At 40.2% G+C, this 16,138-nt stretch overlaps 5 protein-coding genes across 5 annotated transcripts in view; 4 read left to right on the forward strand and 1 right to left on the reverse strand.

Moving 5' to 3' along the window:
• CBG13624 overlaps nt 1-7,289 on the forward strand; it is a gene marked incomplete at both ends in the record, with an annotated part of 15,547 nt that extends 8,258 nt beyond the window's left edge. The window contains 7 exons of the mRNA XM_002640442.1: nt 417-805; nt 1,601-1,819; nt 2,081-2,830; nt 2,879-3,436; nt 3,506-3,807; nt 6,830-7,002; nt 7,058-7,289. Coding sequence (XP_002640488.1) covers nt 417-805; nt 1,601-1,819; nt 2,081-2,830; nt 2,879-3,436; nt 3,506-3,807; nt 6,830-7,002; nt 7,058-7,289 — 2,623 coding nt within the window. The remainder of the gene's footprint in view (nt 1-416; nt 806-1,600; nt 1,820-2,080; nt 2,831-2,878; nt 3,437-3,505; nt 3,808-6,829; nt 7,003-7,057) is intronic.
• On the reverse strand, nt 4,644-6,474 carry CBG13625 (the record flags this gene model as incomplete). Its single annotated transcript, XM_002640443.2, has 4 exons — nt 4,644-4,861; nt 4,908-5,267; nt 5,320-5,685; nt 6,216-6,474. 4 exons carry the CDS (start codon nt 6,472-6,474, stop codon nt 4,644-4,646), a joined length of 1,203 nt encoding a protein of 400 aa, XP_002640489.2.
• A 671-nt stretch (nt 7,290-7,960) lies between the features above and the next one.
• CBG13626 lies at nt 7,961-8,211 on the forward strand (the record flags this gene model as incomplete). The annotated part of the gene is made up of 2 exons (XM_002640444.2): nt 7,961-8,050; nt 8,095-8,211. The coding sequence occupies 2 exons, from the start codon at nt 7,961-7,963 to the stop codon at nt 8,209-8,211; spliced, it is 207 nt and encodes a 68-aa protein (XP_002640490.2).
• Nucleotides 8,212-8,831: 620 nt separating this feature from the next.
• Cbr-maea-1 lies at nt 8,832-11,133 on the forward strand (the record flags this gene model as incomplete). Its single annotated transcript, XM_002640445.2, has 5 exons — nt 8,832-8,993; nt 9,697-10,060; nt 10,293-10,552; nt 10,603-10,824; nt 10,867-11,133. The coding sequence occupies 5 exons, from the start codon at nt 8,832-8,834 to the stop codon at nt 11,131-11,133; spliced, it is 1,275 nt and encodes a 424-aa protein (XP_002640491.2).
• Nucleotides 11,134-11,698: 565 nt separating this feature from the next.
• CBG13628 lies at nt 11,699-12,557 on the forward strand (the record flags this gene model as incomplete). The annotated part of the gene is made up of 5 exons (XM_045241292.1): nt 11,699-11,805; nt 11,854-11,981; nt 12,102-12,265; nt 12,305-12,468; nt 12,512-12,557. The coding sequence occupies 5 exons, from the start codon at nt 11,699-11,701 to the stop codon at nt 12,555-12,557; spliced, it is 609 nt and encodes a 202-aa protein (XP_045100762.1).
• Nucleotides 12,558-16,138: the final 3,581 nt, after the last annotated feature.

Consider the following 16,138-nt stretch of genomic DNA (forward strand, 5'->3'; position numbering starts at 1 on the left):
AACGGATCCGTTTGGTCATGATTCGCAATCGGATCGGATACGGAGCTCGCAAACGGACAGGATACGGATCAATCCGAATAATGTACTGCTATTTACTGAAAACGGTTCGCGTGCGGTCCGTATGCGGTTCCTATTTCAACCGCGCGCGAACGCGGAGCGTCCGTAACAGACCCGTTCGCATTTCACCTGTGTACATTCTTCTCCTTCCGAGTCCTATGAGTTTTGTCTGGTTCTCTCGTTTTAGTCCTTCTCCGAATTTTCGCTTTTGACTCTTATCTATGAAGATTTAAAGCTGAGCAATCTTTGGGCTACTGTAGTTTCTTAGAATTCTGCTTCTCTTTGGTCCTTCTCCGGTTTTATTTTAATCGCTTTTGAATTCTCCAAAATCACTCCAATTCTTAAATCCACTTTTTCAGAACCCACCAGTATCGTCAATCCGGACATATTCCTCGAGCTCCGCCCATCTCCTACCGTAACCCATTCCCCACGGACTACACGGAATTCGATGGACTTCACCCCGATAATCAAGACGTCTCCCTCCACAAAATCCACGTCATCCGAGTGGAAAATGGACGTTTTCTCATCGTATCCACCTGCGGATCCCGAATATGTATCGTTGAAATGGAGACGTCGAAATGTATACTGTCTTCTGAATTGGATTTTGAAATTCTGGATGTTTCCACATGCGGAAACGATGTTTTTGTGCTGTTGGCTGATTCGAAGGGATTGAGGAAGTTCAGTGTGTTCGAGAGGGAGAAATGTGTGGAAAAGTTGAATTTGAAGGGATTTTTTGGACAGGTTGGTGGTTCTTTTCTCTGGCATGGATTACTGTAGTTTCGCCTTTTTCTAAAATTACGGTACCTCTTTTCTGGTCCCTCCGAGAAAAGACTACAGTAATCCTGTGAAAGTTTTGAATAGAAAAGGTACAGTAATCCTTTGCAAATTTATAAACTAATAAAACCGTGTTTAGATTACTGTATTTTGTTCAATTTGAAAGTTCCAAAGCATTACGGTAGCTTTTTTTAATAAAATGATTATTGTAGTTTTTTAAAAAATAACTACAGTAATCCTTTGGAATTGGTAAATAAAAAATCTACAGTAACCCTTGAAAAGTTTTGGTTTAAAAACTACAGTAATCCTTAAAAACTTCAAATTTTGAAATAGCCACAGTAATCCTATCGAAACTTATGAAGAAAAACTTTTTTGAAGAAAAGCAGTAATTCTTTTTAAACCCTACAGTAATCATAAAACTACAGCAATCCTTTTAAATTTAACATTTAAAATACAGTAATCTTCTAAATTAAAAAAAAAAACTACATACAGGCCTATTGCGGTCTACAGTAATCCTTTTCGAAGAAAAAAAATACAGTAATGCCTTTACAATTAAAAACGTTTTTTTTCAACTACAGTAATCTTGTCAAAATTTTACACAAAAACTACAGTACTCCCTTGAAGATTTTTGAAATAAAAATCTACAGTAATCCTTTTGAAAAAAATATACAGTAATCCAATTTAAATTTCGAATAAAAACTACAGTAATCCTTTGAAATCTCAAAATTTCAAAAACTACAGTAATCCTTCTTTCAGAGTGCCCAAACAATTCTCTTCTGCTCTCCACACTTCTCATTCCCATCTCCAATAATATCAAAAACAATAGAAGGACTTTTGACGATGTCGCGGAAAAAGGAAACGGAACGTCTTCAGCAACTGCTTCAGAAGATTCTAGACGATCGGAAAGCCAGCCAATCGATGTATGATAATATGGAAGAGTTGGAGAGGAGAGAATCGTTGAAAGGAGCCAAAAACAGGGAGAAGGAGAGAGAAGAGACGCAGAGAAGCGGAGAAAAATTAGCAGAAGAAAAGTCTAAAAGACTGCCGAGTGGAGTGCATAGGGTGAGAATTTCTGAAATTCTGAAAATTCTGCATTTCAAAATTTTGAAAAACAGGTCAGCTCGGTCGGTGGTCCGTCGGCCGGCTGCGTTTCCCGACCGAGTGGAACCTTATTTCATATTCCCAGTCCTTTCAAATCATGAAAAAAAAACTACAGTAATCCCTTGAAACCTTTTGAGAAAAACTACAGTAATCTTTGCCAACCATTCCCATGTTCAGGTCCTCCACACCGTCCAATGCAGTGGCTACGACGACGACTTCTCATTTTCCACACCCCAAGCCCTTCGAGAAAGATCCAGAAGCTCACCGTGCACTCCAGAATCCCCCATCCCAACCGCCCAACCGTTTGAAAAACGAGCATCCGAACCATCTAGCCTAGAGCTTCGTCAAGAATTCTGGAGAAAAAATGGGACGCCAGACGTCGTGGAGGAAGACATCCTTCATAGAGCACGGCAGATTCTAGAAGAGAATTCTGAAAAACTAGTGGAAAAAGAATCGCTTCGAACACTGCTCCAACTAGAAGGTGTCAAGAGAGACGAGATTCGATTCACGCCTACAGTAACCATCGGAAATGCGGCGAAGGCGTTGGCAGAGCTAGCGTTAGCAGTTCCCGTTGATTTATCGACGATTTGGAATAATAAGAAAGCACTAGCAATGACGTCATCTGAAAAGTCTTCCGAAAAATCTGAGAAATCTGAAAAATCCACGTCTACTAGCACCAAAAAACCGACAATCGTCAAAGTGGTTCGCCCGGGAATCCGTCCAGCGGTGAAAAAAGAGAAACCGGTGGCTACAGTATCCCCGAGATCACCAAATGATGACGTCATCGAGGAGCCCGCAGATGACGTGGCATCGAATAATGTGACACCGATTTCAGAGGAAATGAGGAGGAAACAAGATGAGATGTGGTTGGATCTAAGACTGTCGCATATCAAAAAACGTAAGAGAAATTGCTCAGCTTATTTTCTACAGTGACCCGTTTTTCCAGAATCCACTGCCACGCCCACAGATTCCAACGTCCCGAAGTCTGACACAGACTACACGATAACTACAGAAGGCACGACGACGCCAACAACAACGCCTTCAGGAATCTGGACGAATCCGTTAGATGAAGAAGAAGATGACGTTAAAACACCAACGACGTCTTCTGGAACAATAACAACCACGTCATCAGAATTCAATTGCACAACATGTGGGATGCATCGATCGTGGGCAGCTGCATCACTTCTGATGGCAGTGTCTTCAGGAGCAGAAGTCATAAAAGACGACTTCAGAAGACATGGATCCATCCCACAGACTTCTGGAGACTGGGAACGTCTTCTACGCCACGTGGCATTGTCTGAAGAACCCGAAGATTTGAATTCGATTTGTCCGCGATGCGAAATGTCGTTGAGTACGGTAGAGCGAGTTTGCATAGAAGGATGGAGGGGTGGAATGGTGGTTGAGGAAGGAATTCGACCGAATTTCGAGAGGATTTTTGAGCGATGTATGAATTCGTCGAAAGAGAAGCTGGAGACGATTGTAGCGAGAAGGGAGGAGCAGGAGCCGATTGTTCACAATTCAGGGAAGATGAAAATAGAAGAAGAAAATCGAATTCAGAAGGACCAAGATTCAGAGACCTCGACTCAAAATTTACAGGAGAAGCTCCAAAATCTAATCATCAAATCTAAGGAAAATATCCAAAATCATATAAAAATTGACGACTTCTCAAGCCCCGCCTACTTGCGCTGGCTCCAAGCTGTTCCCCTGAAAACTCTACTAGCTTTGGCAGTTTTCACTCTCGGGAAAAAGGCGGTAATTCAAATAATTTCGTCGGATGAGCAATGGATAGCCAAGAGGATGAAGCCAGCAGATTGGTGTTCGATTGTGGTGATAGGGACGAGAGAGACGGTTTTTAAGGACTTGCTGGGGGTTAAGGTGAGGAACTTCGAAAAAATAGACTACAGTAATCCATTGAAACGTTCTGATGAAAAAAACTACAGTAGTTTTTGTAAATTTTAAATTCGAAAACTACAGTAATCCATTAAAATTTTTTAACGAAAAAACTACAGTAATCCATTGAAACGTTCTGATGAAACAACTACAGTAATCCATGGAAACCTTCTAATGAAACAACTACAGTAATCCATTGAAAGTTTCGAATGAAAAACTACAGTAATCCATTGAAATTTTTTAACGAAAGAACCACAGTAATCCATTGAAACGTTCTGATGAAACAACTACAGTAATCCATGGAAACCTTCTAATGAAACAACTACAGTAATCCATTGAAAGTTTCGAATGAAAAACTACAGTAATCCATTGAAACGTTCTGATGAAACAACTACAGTAATCCATGGAAACCTTCTAATGAAACAACTACAGTAATCCATTGAAAGTTTCGAATGAAAAACTACAGTAATCCATTGAAACGTTCTGATGAAACAACTACAGTAATCCATGGAAACCTTCTAATGAAACAACTACAGTAATCCATTGAAAGTTTCGAATGAAAAACTACAGTAATCCATTGAAACATTTTGACTAAAACATGAATTAAAAAAGCTACAGTACTCATTTGGTTGTTTAAAAGCACGAATTCGGTCCGCTGGTTCAGTCGGCGGTCGACAGGTTCTGCGACCTACTGAGATACAATCCGTATTCTAGATCCCTGGAGTTCTCATACTTCTCCGTTTTATGCAATACTTCAACAAAAAATTTTGATGCTAATAATCTTTATTCATGACACAAAAGAGGTCTCAAGATCAATTCACTCAGTAGAATCTTCTGGCTGGACACCCTGGAACACTTCCAGACTTGAGAATGTTTCTCTGTGGACAGTAGACGAATTGTGCTTGGATTCTATCCATCCGTGGAACGGACACATAGACAGTGTACTCGATTTGTCCGAGGTTATTCCATTTCGAGTTGATCAGCGAGAAATCGAAAGAGGCTCCGGCTGGAAGCGAGGCGATTTTGGCGACGGCTTGGGCTGAAAATGATTATTATGTATTTTGTGGGAGGCTCTGAAAGTGCACCTTTCGTGTAGGTTCCATGGCATCCCTTGAAGAGGAAGGCGTCGTCGAAGAGCTTATCAATCTGAGCTGGATCATGAGAGGCCAGGATTGGCTTCATAGAGGTCAGGAATCTCTGAATGACAGCATCCGAATCTTCTGGCTGAACGGATCTCAGGAATCTTTTTGGGCAACCCAGAATATTCCCGTACTCCAGCTGTTGGTCCACTTTGTTGAGCATGAATACAGCTTCGATTGGAGTGGCACTGATTCCGCTAACTGCTACAACGTATTTGATAGAGTTTCCGAGGGAAACAGCTGATTTGAGAGCGAATGAGAACTTGGCACCAGCTGGAATCTTGGAGAGCATTCCGACGACTTGTTCTGGAATCGTCTTTCTTCGAATTAGTTCAAGGTCCTTGAACTAAGAACTTACGCTTGTTGTATGTTCCCTTGCATCCCTTGAAAACGAATCCAGGTTGGAAAAGACCCAGGAGAATGGAGGCGTCCTTGGACTCGATCGATCGGGTGATACGAGCCAAGAATCTCTTGACCATATCCTCAGCTGGATCCTGAACTGATCCAAAGCCAACGAAGCTGCTTTTCTGACAAGCTGGAATCTCTCCACTCTCCAATTGTTGATCGTTCTTGTTCAAGACGAAGTTGGCTTCAATGAAAGCTGGTCCGAATCCACTGGCGATTACAGTATACTTGATTGAGGATCCGGTATCGAGAGCGGATTTGAGGGTAAGGGTGAATTGGGTTCCAGCTGGGAGTCGGGACAAGAGACCGATGATTTGACCTGGAAGCGAATTTTAGGTAAATAGGGTTTGTCTAACAAGGAGTTCGAGAGTTCTTTCTTTGGATCTACAGTATGGCCCATTATAAGGTTATTCAGTGAGAAGCAAATTAGCGAATTACTGGTTTTTCCCTTATGCAGAGAAAAAAAGCAGCAATTTGCTGGGGTCGATTGCTGGAGTTTTCTAGGCCATGTGTTGTCCTCGTGGAGCTAGACAACCAGTCTTAGCGAGAACCAAGCAGGAACTTCCGTGCTGCGCCTTTGATGTTAAAGCGATTAATGAGCTCAAAAATTGAAGGCGCATAGAGTTTTCTGCTTTTTTCGCGCTCACTCTGGTTTTGTAGCTCCACGAGGGCAAGACATGGCCTAGAAGACTCCAGAAATCGACCCCAGCCATTTGCTGGTTTTTCTCCCTCTCTGCATAAGGGAAAACCAGCAATTTGCTGATTTACTTCTCACTGAATAACCCCATTATTGACAGGTACTGTATTTCAAAAGTCAATAATGATTATTTGATATCCACCCAAACTCACTCTTGCCGTAAGTTCCCTTGCATCCCTTGAAGACGAATCCAGGCTGGAACAATCCAGAAATCACAGCGACATCCTTCGATTCCAACGATCTAGTCATCCGAGCCAAGAACTTCTCGACAACCTGTTCAGCTGTGTCCGAAGAAGGGGCGAAGGCATTCTGACGTCCTGCGAAAACATCCCCTCTGAAGTCTGGATCATCTGGGATGAAGGCCCAGGATGTTCCGACGAGGAGACAGAGGATGAGGGTAGAAGGCGACATTCGAGTTCGAATGATTCGGTTCTGGCCAAGCCTTCCTTTTAAGGGGAGTGTGCAAATCGAATTATAGCCACGTTTTTTTTATTGCGATCGGGGGCGGTTGGGAATGGGAACACTGTTTTCGTTTTTTTTCTTCTTTTTTTCGTGTTGACCCATAAAAAATCTTAAGGGAAATCGGAATACGGTATCGAATGATCGAAATGGAATGGGAAAATCGGGGTCCTTGATTCCATGTTTCTGAAAAATACGAGATAAAAATAGGTGGATCCTGAAACTACTGGAATTCTCAGATTCTTGAATAATATGAAAATTCTAGAATTCCCAATTTCCCTTCAATTTGAAATTTGAAATTTTCCAGACCATCACCTCCGTTCTGGACTCTGTCGGCGCTTCCGGATGGGTGATGCCTCGAAAAAAGAAGCAGCCAACGACTCCGGCTCGGAAAATGTCTCCAATCTCTTCTTCGAATTCTTCATCACAAATTTCACAAAATCCAGGACAGATTTCCAGTTGGATAGTGGACACAAATGGGTAAATACTACCTTTTTTAACCTATTTTCCTATTTTTAAATTGATTTTTCTGCAGAAAATGCCCGATGTGTACTCTCCCCATCAAAATGATCGTCGGAGGCGCCGATCGAGGCGTCGTTTCGTACTACTGTGGTCATGTGTTCCATAAAATGTGTCTGGCTGGAAGATTCACCACTGGATGCATCGCTTGTCGTGTGAAAGCTCGCCGAGCAGCTGCCGCCGCTCGCTCTTCAACGACTTCATCGCCGGCGGCGTCGCCAGTGATGTCTCCACGTCATCAGAGGCTGGGATGATAAATTTAGATCATTATTACTCTTTTTCTTTGTTCCCTATGCTTTGAAATCGGTTTTTTTTGCCTAATATAGCCTATTTTGATACATCTTCTTCTGTTATTTTCCCTTTTTTCACATATTTAAAATCGCCAATTCCGACTCTTTCCGTTTTTAATTCAAACTCCCTCGGTTTTTAGGTGGGAACACGTCGCTTGCCCGTGGAGCGCGTTTACATTCTCGAAAAGTTTTTTTTGTCTCAATTTGTTTTGTATTGTTTCGGGTTTCTTCCTTCCGCTTCTTCTCAATTGTATTAGCTACTTTTTTTCATATTTTTTCAATTTTTTAAAATTCTAGAAATTATGCTGCTTGAACTGTAAAAATATTGAAATTGCAATTTAAATGGATGTCTAAGCCAATTTTCTATATAAATATTGTTGTAATTTTAAACTATTTTCTTAAATTTTGAAACTTTTTGTAAAGCAAAAACAGTTGAAAATTCGTGATTTGTGATTTTCAGAGTCGTATTTGTTTGTTAAAAAGCAGAAAAATAACTTCATTGAACAAAAAAAAATTGGAAATTTGGAAAAAAATCCGGGAAAATTCAAAATTTACTCCCTTCTTATACGATACTTATCTTCGAATCCTACGCTTTTTTCCTCTAATTCCAGATTCAGTGATATTTCCAGATGGCCCTTTCCTTCTACGCTCTTCTCGAAGCCGCGCTGCTCGTCCTCAACGGCATCGCCATTCTTCATCGTGAGCGATTCTTGAAAAAGGTATTTTTCAGAAGCTTCTAAATTTTAGAATATCGATTTTTCAGTACGGTCTCGGCGCTCCTTCCCACTCGTTCGATGGCTCCAGTACCGTTAAGGATCAACTCGTTTCGCTCATTTTCGCCGTGCAAACTGTGATGCGAAGTATGCCGAGAATTAGATGAATTGAGAGGGAAATTGTGGAAAATATGAGTTAAAATCATAAAAATTCTATTCAAAAATTCCCAAAAATCAGCGAAAATTCCGATTTTTCACCGCATTTTCTTCGCAGAATATTCCGCTTTGCAAGCTAAAACTCCTTCTCATTTTTGGAGATTTTTTCTGGCATTTTTCCTTCTATTTTCCCCCGGAAATCGTCTATTTTCCTCTCCTCCCGTTCGCGTCCCCCCTCGCGTTTGCGCTCTACCGCAACACCTCGTGTTCCTATCGATTCTATGCGTTCTTCCGTTAAACACACGTATCGTTAGTGTTCTCAGTAGAAAACGAGCAAAATTTAAGCTATTTCATCCTAGAAAATTAGAATTCTCCACCTTTTTCTCAGTTTTTTCTTTAAAATCCTCTTCTTCTTAATAATTGTTTTATATTTTTTCAGTGCCACTCATCGCCATCAACATCGTGGTGATTGTGTTCAAGCTGGTGCTGGGTTAACCTTCTTCAACAACGGATTCTTCATAATTCTAATATTTTTCTGTTTCAATTTTCTATGCTATATCGACCTGAATTCTACGTGTTTCTCTTATATTCTAACTTATTTTTTCTTGAGAATTGAAAATCTGTAAAAAGAATGGCTAGTGGCGAACCGTCCACATCGGAAGTTCCGCCGGGTGCTGGGACGACGGTTGGTGGAAAGCATAGTAAAAGAAAAAGTGATATAATGTCGCTCGATTATTGTACGTTTCGAGTGCCGTACAACGAGCTGAATGTCAAGTTTAGGAATGGGCAAAAGGTAGGTTGTACTGGCCTGAAAATGATTTGAAAGGCTAATCCCTGAAATCTCCGGCCAAAAACTATTTTTTATAAATCAACATTTGTATAAAAATTGTTTAAAAAAAGTTCCCAAAAAATACTCCAACTTTTCAAAAATTGCTTCAAAAATCGAACAAACCTCGGTTCTCGAGATTGTCTTGCCACCTAAATTTCCGAATTTTGAGCAATTTTTCGGGTTGTTCTTATAGAAGATAAAAAGACGGTTCAGTTTGAGCCTCAAATCGAAAACAAAAAACCGAATATTCTGAAGAAAAAAAACTTCTGTGAAATAAGTACTGAAAATCGCAAAAATCGGCGAAATCCTCTTTTTTCACTGAACAATTTTCTGTGTTTGTGTTCGAATTAAAAACCGCAAAAAGGCATTTTAGCCCAAACTTAAAAAATGAAACAAGAATCGGAACATTCTGGAAAATGCTCAGTTAAAAAGTACTGAAATTTTGCAAAAATCAGCAAAATTTCCACATTTTTCACTAAATGTTTTTCCCAGAATTTTCGGTTTTTTGTTTTATATTTTAGGCCTAGACTGAACCGCCTTTTTTTCTACAAGACCACCCGAGAAAATTGCTCAAAATTTTGAGAATTTATGGAAGATAAGTCAAAACTTGGATAAATGTCTCCAATCAAGAAAGTCGATTTTCGACTGAAAACAATGTATCTTCCAGGATCTCGATCGCGCGGCGGCATCAGTCGCCAGAGCGGCGAATCTCCTGACGAAAAAGACCGCAGGTGCCACAGAACCACAAGCCAAAGAAGCTCTCCAGAAAAACTTTGAATTCCTTCTGAAACAAGTGCAAGAAGCGCGGGCGGCAATGCAAAAAGTTCTCAAAGAAGAAACCGAAGAAGCCGATAAAATCATAAGAAGATGTCATATGCTACAGCAAGAGCAACAAGTTAACGAGGATCGTCCGAAGCGGATTGACAGGTCGCTGGAGAAGCGAAAATTCGCGAGACACATTTGTTGGCATTTGTTGAGGTGTGGAATGATTGTGCCGGCCAAAAAACTGGTCGCTGAAATGAAAATGGAAGGTACGAGAGTTTTTTAGAGAAAAACGGCCAAGAACTATTGGTTTTTAGTAGAAAAAAGGAAGAAATCCGTTTTTTCCATTTCTTTGAAGCGATATTGCTTCGAGACCAAACCACTTTGAAGCATGCTCCTTTAAAGAAACATGTTTCAAAAAAGCTGGGTCTCGACACGATATCGCCGCATTTTTTACTTTGTCTTGCATTTTGTCTTCCTTCTCATAAAAACGACTTTTAGGTCTCGTCGACATAAGCATCTTCGAGAAATTCTACGAAATCGAACAGGCGCTTCTCGACAAGGATACGAAGCCATGCATCGAATGGTGTCAATATCATCGTCATCGCCTCCGCAAAATCGGCTCCCGCATCGAAGTCGTCGCCCGGCAACAGGACATTGCCACGTTGGTCGAGGAGCAGAACATTCCAGAAGCATTGGCCTACATCAAAAAGTATTTTGTGCCGATTACAAAGACACAGTTCCCAGACGACTTGAAGAAGGTAGAAGCTAAATGTGTTCAGTCAAATATTGAATTTCAACGAGTTTCCAGATCATGGGCTCCGTCGCAATGCCACTTGAAATCTCTCGCATGAGAAACAAAGAACTGCACGCCGAGAATCGATACGAAGCGTGCTATGAATTCTTCATCAAGGAGGCGTACCGCCTGTATCAACTTCCAGAACATTCTGCGTTTTCGTCGATTGTACAAATGGGAATCGCCGCTCAGAAAACGGCCATGTGTGAACCGGACACGAAGACACCTACTAATAAAGTAGAATCCCTGACAAACAACCTTTAAATATTGATTTTTCAGCAACGCTGCGTAGTGTGCCGCCCGGACATCTGGCCACTCGCTGAAGGTCTTCCGAATGCGCGTTCCGATGGAAACAAGATTCTTTGCTCACTGAGCAACACTGTCTGTAACGATGAGGACAATATTCCATATCTTTTCCCATCTGGCCATGTTGTCGGTCTCCGAGCCATTAACGCCGGATTACGAAGAGCCAATCATAAGGTCTACGATCCAATGCACAAGCAAGAAATCATGGAAGAAGAAGCATTGAGAATGTATTTTATGTGAATGTTGCTATTGTCGGATTAAAAAAAGTGACACCTGAAAATCTCGGAGACGGCGCTCGTGTCGATTTACGAGGGGACGGAGCGAAAACGGATACTGTAGATAACAAATTTATTTTTGATTTCTTGGTATAAAAATGATCGTTAGCATCTCTAGAATCTATTTTTCAGCAAAAAAACTAAACCTAAACGCGAAAGTAGCTCGAACGAGCCGAAATTCTGAAATATTACGTTTTTGCCGCACTTTTTCGTAGATAAAAAAAAACAAAAGTTTTCAAATTCTCAGGTGTCACTTTTTTTAATTCGACAATATTTTTGTCATTTTTCTGTCTTTTTTGTTTTCTGAATAATCACAAACAGCCTTATTTAGTAAGGCTTGCCGGAGACCCATTTTTCTGTATATTTTTTCCTTTCCTGTAACATTAAATTTCATTCAATTTTTTGCATAAAAATAAACCTTTTCTCCTCATTTCTTCTTCTATTTCTTTGCTCTTCATCTCGGAATGTTTCCTATTTGAAATATCGATTTTCCCATTTTTCCAGAAATATTGAAAAATTTGAATTTGCAGATGGAAATAAAACCTGAAATCATATTCATCGGAATTCTGATTCTCGTCCCCGCACAATGGTTTCTGTCTCCATCGGAAACCGGACATTTGAAATATCATTTGAACAGGTTTTCGAATTTGGCGCCAAATGATCCAGCGGCAATTTGAATATTCAGCTTAATTGCCACTGCAAAACAATATCTTCCGGATTTTTTGACGATGAAAAAGGATTCAGATGCGGAAGCGGCGGAGAGTAAAGCGATGGAAGATGAGACGAATCCCGATGGAAATGGGGCGTATGGAAGTATGGGATCTTCCGCTGTAGATGCGCTCTATTGATAATTTATCAACTTTTGATGTTCAGAGCATTCAAATTATCAATGGAGCGCATTTGAACCGTTTCAAAAATTAAAAATTCTTTCAGTGGGTCGCTACCTACGCCAACGAGCGCCAGAAGTAGAATTCCGAGTTGGCGACGTCGTTTATCACAAGAAATTAGGATTCCGAGGACTAATTATCGGTTGGGATGAGCTAGCGATCGCTCCGGAGAAGTTTTTGAAAGTGGCACATGGTGATAATAAGGCAAGTGTGCTCTATTGACAATTTCACCGAATTTTTCGGCTTCAGCACTTTGCCACTCAACCGAACTACGCGATTCTCATCGACACTCGGGATCGTTTTACACCTCAGATGTCTTATGTGGTTCAGGAGAATATTCAACTGGATAAGGGGACTATTTGGCATCCATTAGTTGAAAAGTTCTTCGATGGATTCGATGAAAAACGGCTGAAGTTTGTTTAGAGCGAGATTGCATTGGCTAAATTCATTTTTCAGATACATCATGCGGCCAGTGTACAAACAGTACTATCCGGATGACTAATTTTGGGTTTATTGTTTAATTATTGTTTCTTTTCGGTTTTCAAATTGTTGTGATATTTCTCTGGTCATTGGCTTTATTGTATCTTTTATTTACATGGAAATAAAATGGGTTTTTACATAATATTTGGGTGATCGCAAATAGAATTAGACACACTTTTCGGACATTTTTCAGGTACAGAAGTTCTATTCGGGTGTTCTAAAAAATAATATTTGAAGGCACAAGTCAGAGATGCATAGACAGTGAAAGAATTACTGTAGGATTACGGTAACCTGAAGAATCGGAGTTTTCGAATTTTTACATTTTCGAATTTTCGAATTTCCTTTTCAAAACATTCGAAAATTTCTGTATTTCTGGGATTATGGATTCTTTTTACTGGTAAAAATAAGAATTTGAAAATTAGAGAGATTGTCTAATTTTCCGAATTCTGAATATTAGAATTCGACTATTAGAATTCGAGAAACTGAAACTTTGAATGTTTGGAAAGTTTCGAATTTCTAAATTTCTTGAAAAGGAAATTTGAAAACTCAGCAATTGGGATGCTCGAAAATTTAAAAATTCGAACGCTGAGATCATTTAGATTACAGTAATCGTACAGAAATGCTTTCCGTTTTGAGACATTTTTCCCTACAGTAACCCCTTTCATTTTCAAATATTTCTTGCCTACAGTAATCCTTTTGATTTTCAAATCTTTTTCCCTGCAGCTGCAGTAATCTTTTTGAATTTCCAATATTTTTTTCTCTTAATTTTTCCCTAAAGTTATCTTTCCGTTTTCCAAAAATTTTCCCTCAAAATATCTAAAAGCCATAAAAACACAGTTCAGGAGCACAAAATTTATTCATAGACTATCGGTACACAATTTAGCCCTAGAAACTAAGTTGAATCCTCATAGGTAACATTTTCCTGCACTGATTGTTTTTCTTGAGGAATCGTTTCCTTTCCTTGGAATCCTCCGGGTTTGGGCAATTGTCCAGAAGGGATGGCCTCGGCAATAGACGCATCGTCTCTTCATTTTGTGCATTGGCTGGAGGTAGATGTTTATAGATGTTTATAGCCACTCTAGAAACGTGACCTGCATTCACAGCTTCGGGCAGGAGTGACCGCAGAGTGGCGGCTGGTTCCAATTGTGGAATAAGGATGTCCGCAGCTGTACACTTGCTGTCTCGTTGCTCGAGTTCTGCGAAGAGGGATGCCTTTGCTCCGACTACTCGGTTCTGGTTGTATCCTATGCAGTTTATCTTCCTTGGTGCATTGGGAAATCTTTTGCTTTTTTCTGCGGGATCTCTGTCGTCTATCCTCCACAACGTAAAGCGAAGGTTTCGTATAAAGCGAAGGTTTCGTCGCAGTGGAAGTGAGCCAGAGTTAAGAGGTTTGGGTTGCGTGCACCGTTTGGGACGGCAGATGTGGGAGTGTCGATTGCTATCCAGTCGAGTGTCTTATTCCTGAACTGCTGGATCATCTTCAGAGTTGTTGACGCGGCGATCCGTGCTGTCGGGTTGGTTGGCAGGTCCGAATCCGTTATCAAGTAATGCATCGACAACGGGTGCTGTTCTTGATAAACTGGGATGATTGGCGCTGGTCCCTGTTGAGAAGCGGCATCCGACCATTGATCCAGCTGGGGATTCGGGTGTTTCTTTTCCGAAGCGAGTCATCACTCGAGTGGTCATCATGACGCAATTGGTTGATTCGGCGGTTTGGGTTCCGAGGAAGGCTGAAACCGGGGCCGAATGCCAATTTAAGACGTGTTCGTTGGAGGTTTTATAGATTCCGTTAGACAGGACTAAGTCCCCGTGGCTGCAGTGCAAGAATTTCTTCATAGTTTTGCATTCTTCCGAAGAAACGGTCAATTTTTTCGTCGAGCTTTCTTCTTTTCTTACCCCAAAGAAATTGACTGAGTACTTTGTGATCCGTTTGACGATTTTGCATAATGTCCCATTGGCCTCATACGCTATCGTATTTGGTCTGAAAATTGTGAGTTCTCTCTGGATTACTGGTTGGGGGTCGTGATCTGTTGCTTGGCAGCAGCGAGTGGCTGAATTTTTTTTCCATTTTCAGCAAATACGATCCACCGGCCGCTTTTGGGGAACGTTTTTTCACAACGTTTTTTGAAAGTTTCTTTTATTTTCCGATTCCTAAAAGACATAATTTTCGGCCTGTTTTTTTACTGGAAACGTAAAAAAAATCAGGTGTCTTTCAGAAATCGAAAAAATAAAAGGAATTCTCGAAAAATCCTATGAATGCAAAGTTTTCAATCAAAGTCTGTTTTACATCCTCCAAATTTTTCAAAGGGATCGGAAACGTGGAAATGTTCAAAATAGCCGAAATTCAACTGAAAAATACATTTTTGTATAACTTATGGACTGGTACTGTATAATGCTTTTTCCACATTGATAACTAAACAACTTACGTTTTTAGAAAATAACCCAAAAGGGAATAAATCCTAGAACTTCAGAAAAAAAATCATATAAAAAATAGGCCTCCACAACCAGAAGGTGGCCAAAGAGAAGAAATGATCAAAAAAATGTCTTCATAGGCACACAAGGAGCTAGTGATCGGGAGACCCAGAGAATGTGCTCTCTGATGATTCACCATCACTTTCCGTTATTAAATTCTTTTACACTGTCACCAGCTGACTGGTTTTTTCAAAACGGTTAATTTTAGGCTACATATCCAAACTTCAGACCAGGATCTCTTCTCTATCAGAAGTTGTAGGCAAATTTCGGAAACTAATTCCTATGATTTTCTAATGTTTTTCCCAATGCAGTAATTTTTTCAATTTTCAAATCTCAAATGTTCATTGAAGTTGTGAGGTATTCATGTTTTTATTTTGAACTGAAAATATCTAAAAGCCATAAACACTAAGTACAGAAGAACAAAATTTATTCATAGACTATCGGGACACAAATTATTGCCTTAAATTGATCATTGCATCTTGTGGTAGAAAAAAAACGAGATGGTTCCTTCCAGTGCCTCATAACTCGAGTTGACATTTGGATATCCCTACAAAAGAAAGAAATATTATGAAACTGTTTCAAAGATTCAAAAATGTTACCAGGATGAAATATTTAGAGTTCCAATCGGCGCGGAAGGGAAGTTGTATTACGGGGGCAATTCAATTAAAGGCTGCAAGTCTATTTTTCAAGTGACCTCAAAAGGTGCAAGTCTATTAGAGGGGCAATTCAAATAGAGGCGCAATATTAATACAGATTTTACGGTAAATACATTATTAATCTTATCCGGCGCCGATAAATCTTGTGGCCGACAATTTACATAAAGGCGCATAGCTGGCCCTAAAGCGAAAACAGCTACAGTTTTTAGAAATATCTTCATGCGCCTTTGATACAGTAGTTCGGTTCGGAACAATTTTATTTTTGCATATTTTCCTCTTTTTTAAAGGGGGACCCCGACCAGAAATTTTTATTGCAATAAAATGTGTTAAAATTTATCTAGTTTTCAAATATTATTGCGAAAAAATTCAAAGAAAATCCGAAATTCCCGAAAAACGGCGTTGAAAAGGAAGAAAATTCAAAAAAAGGTGCCGCCGGGGGACGAGGATTTTCAGTGAGAAACATAGGCCACGGCAC

This window comes from Caenorhabditis briggsae (genome assembly GCF_000004555.2).
Source record: "Caenorhabditis briggsae complete genome, chrI, whole genome shotgun sequence".
NCBI classification, from domain to species: domain Eukaryota; kingdom Metazoa; phylum Nematoda; class Chromadorea; order Rhabditida; family Rhabditidae; genus Caenorhabditis; species Caenorhabditis briggsae.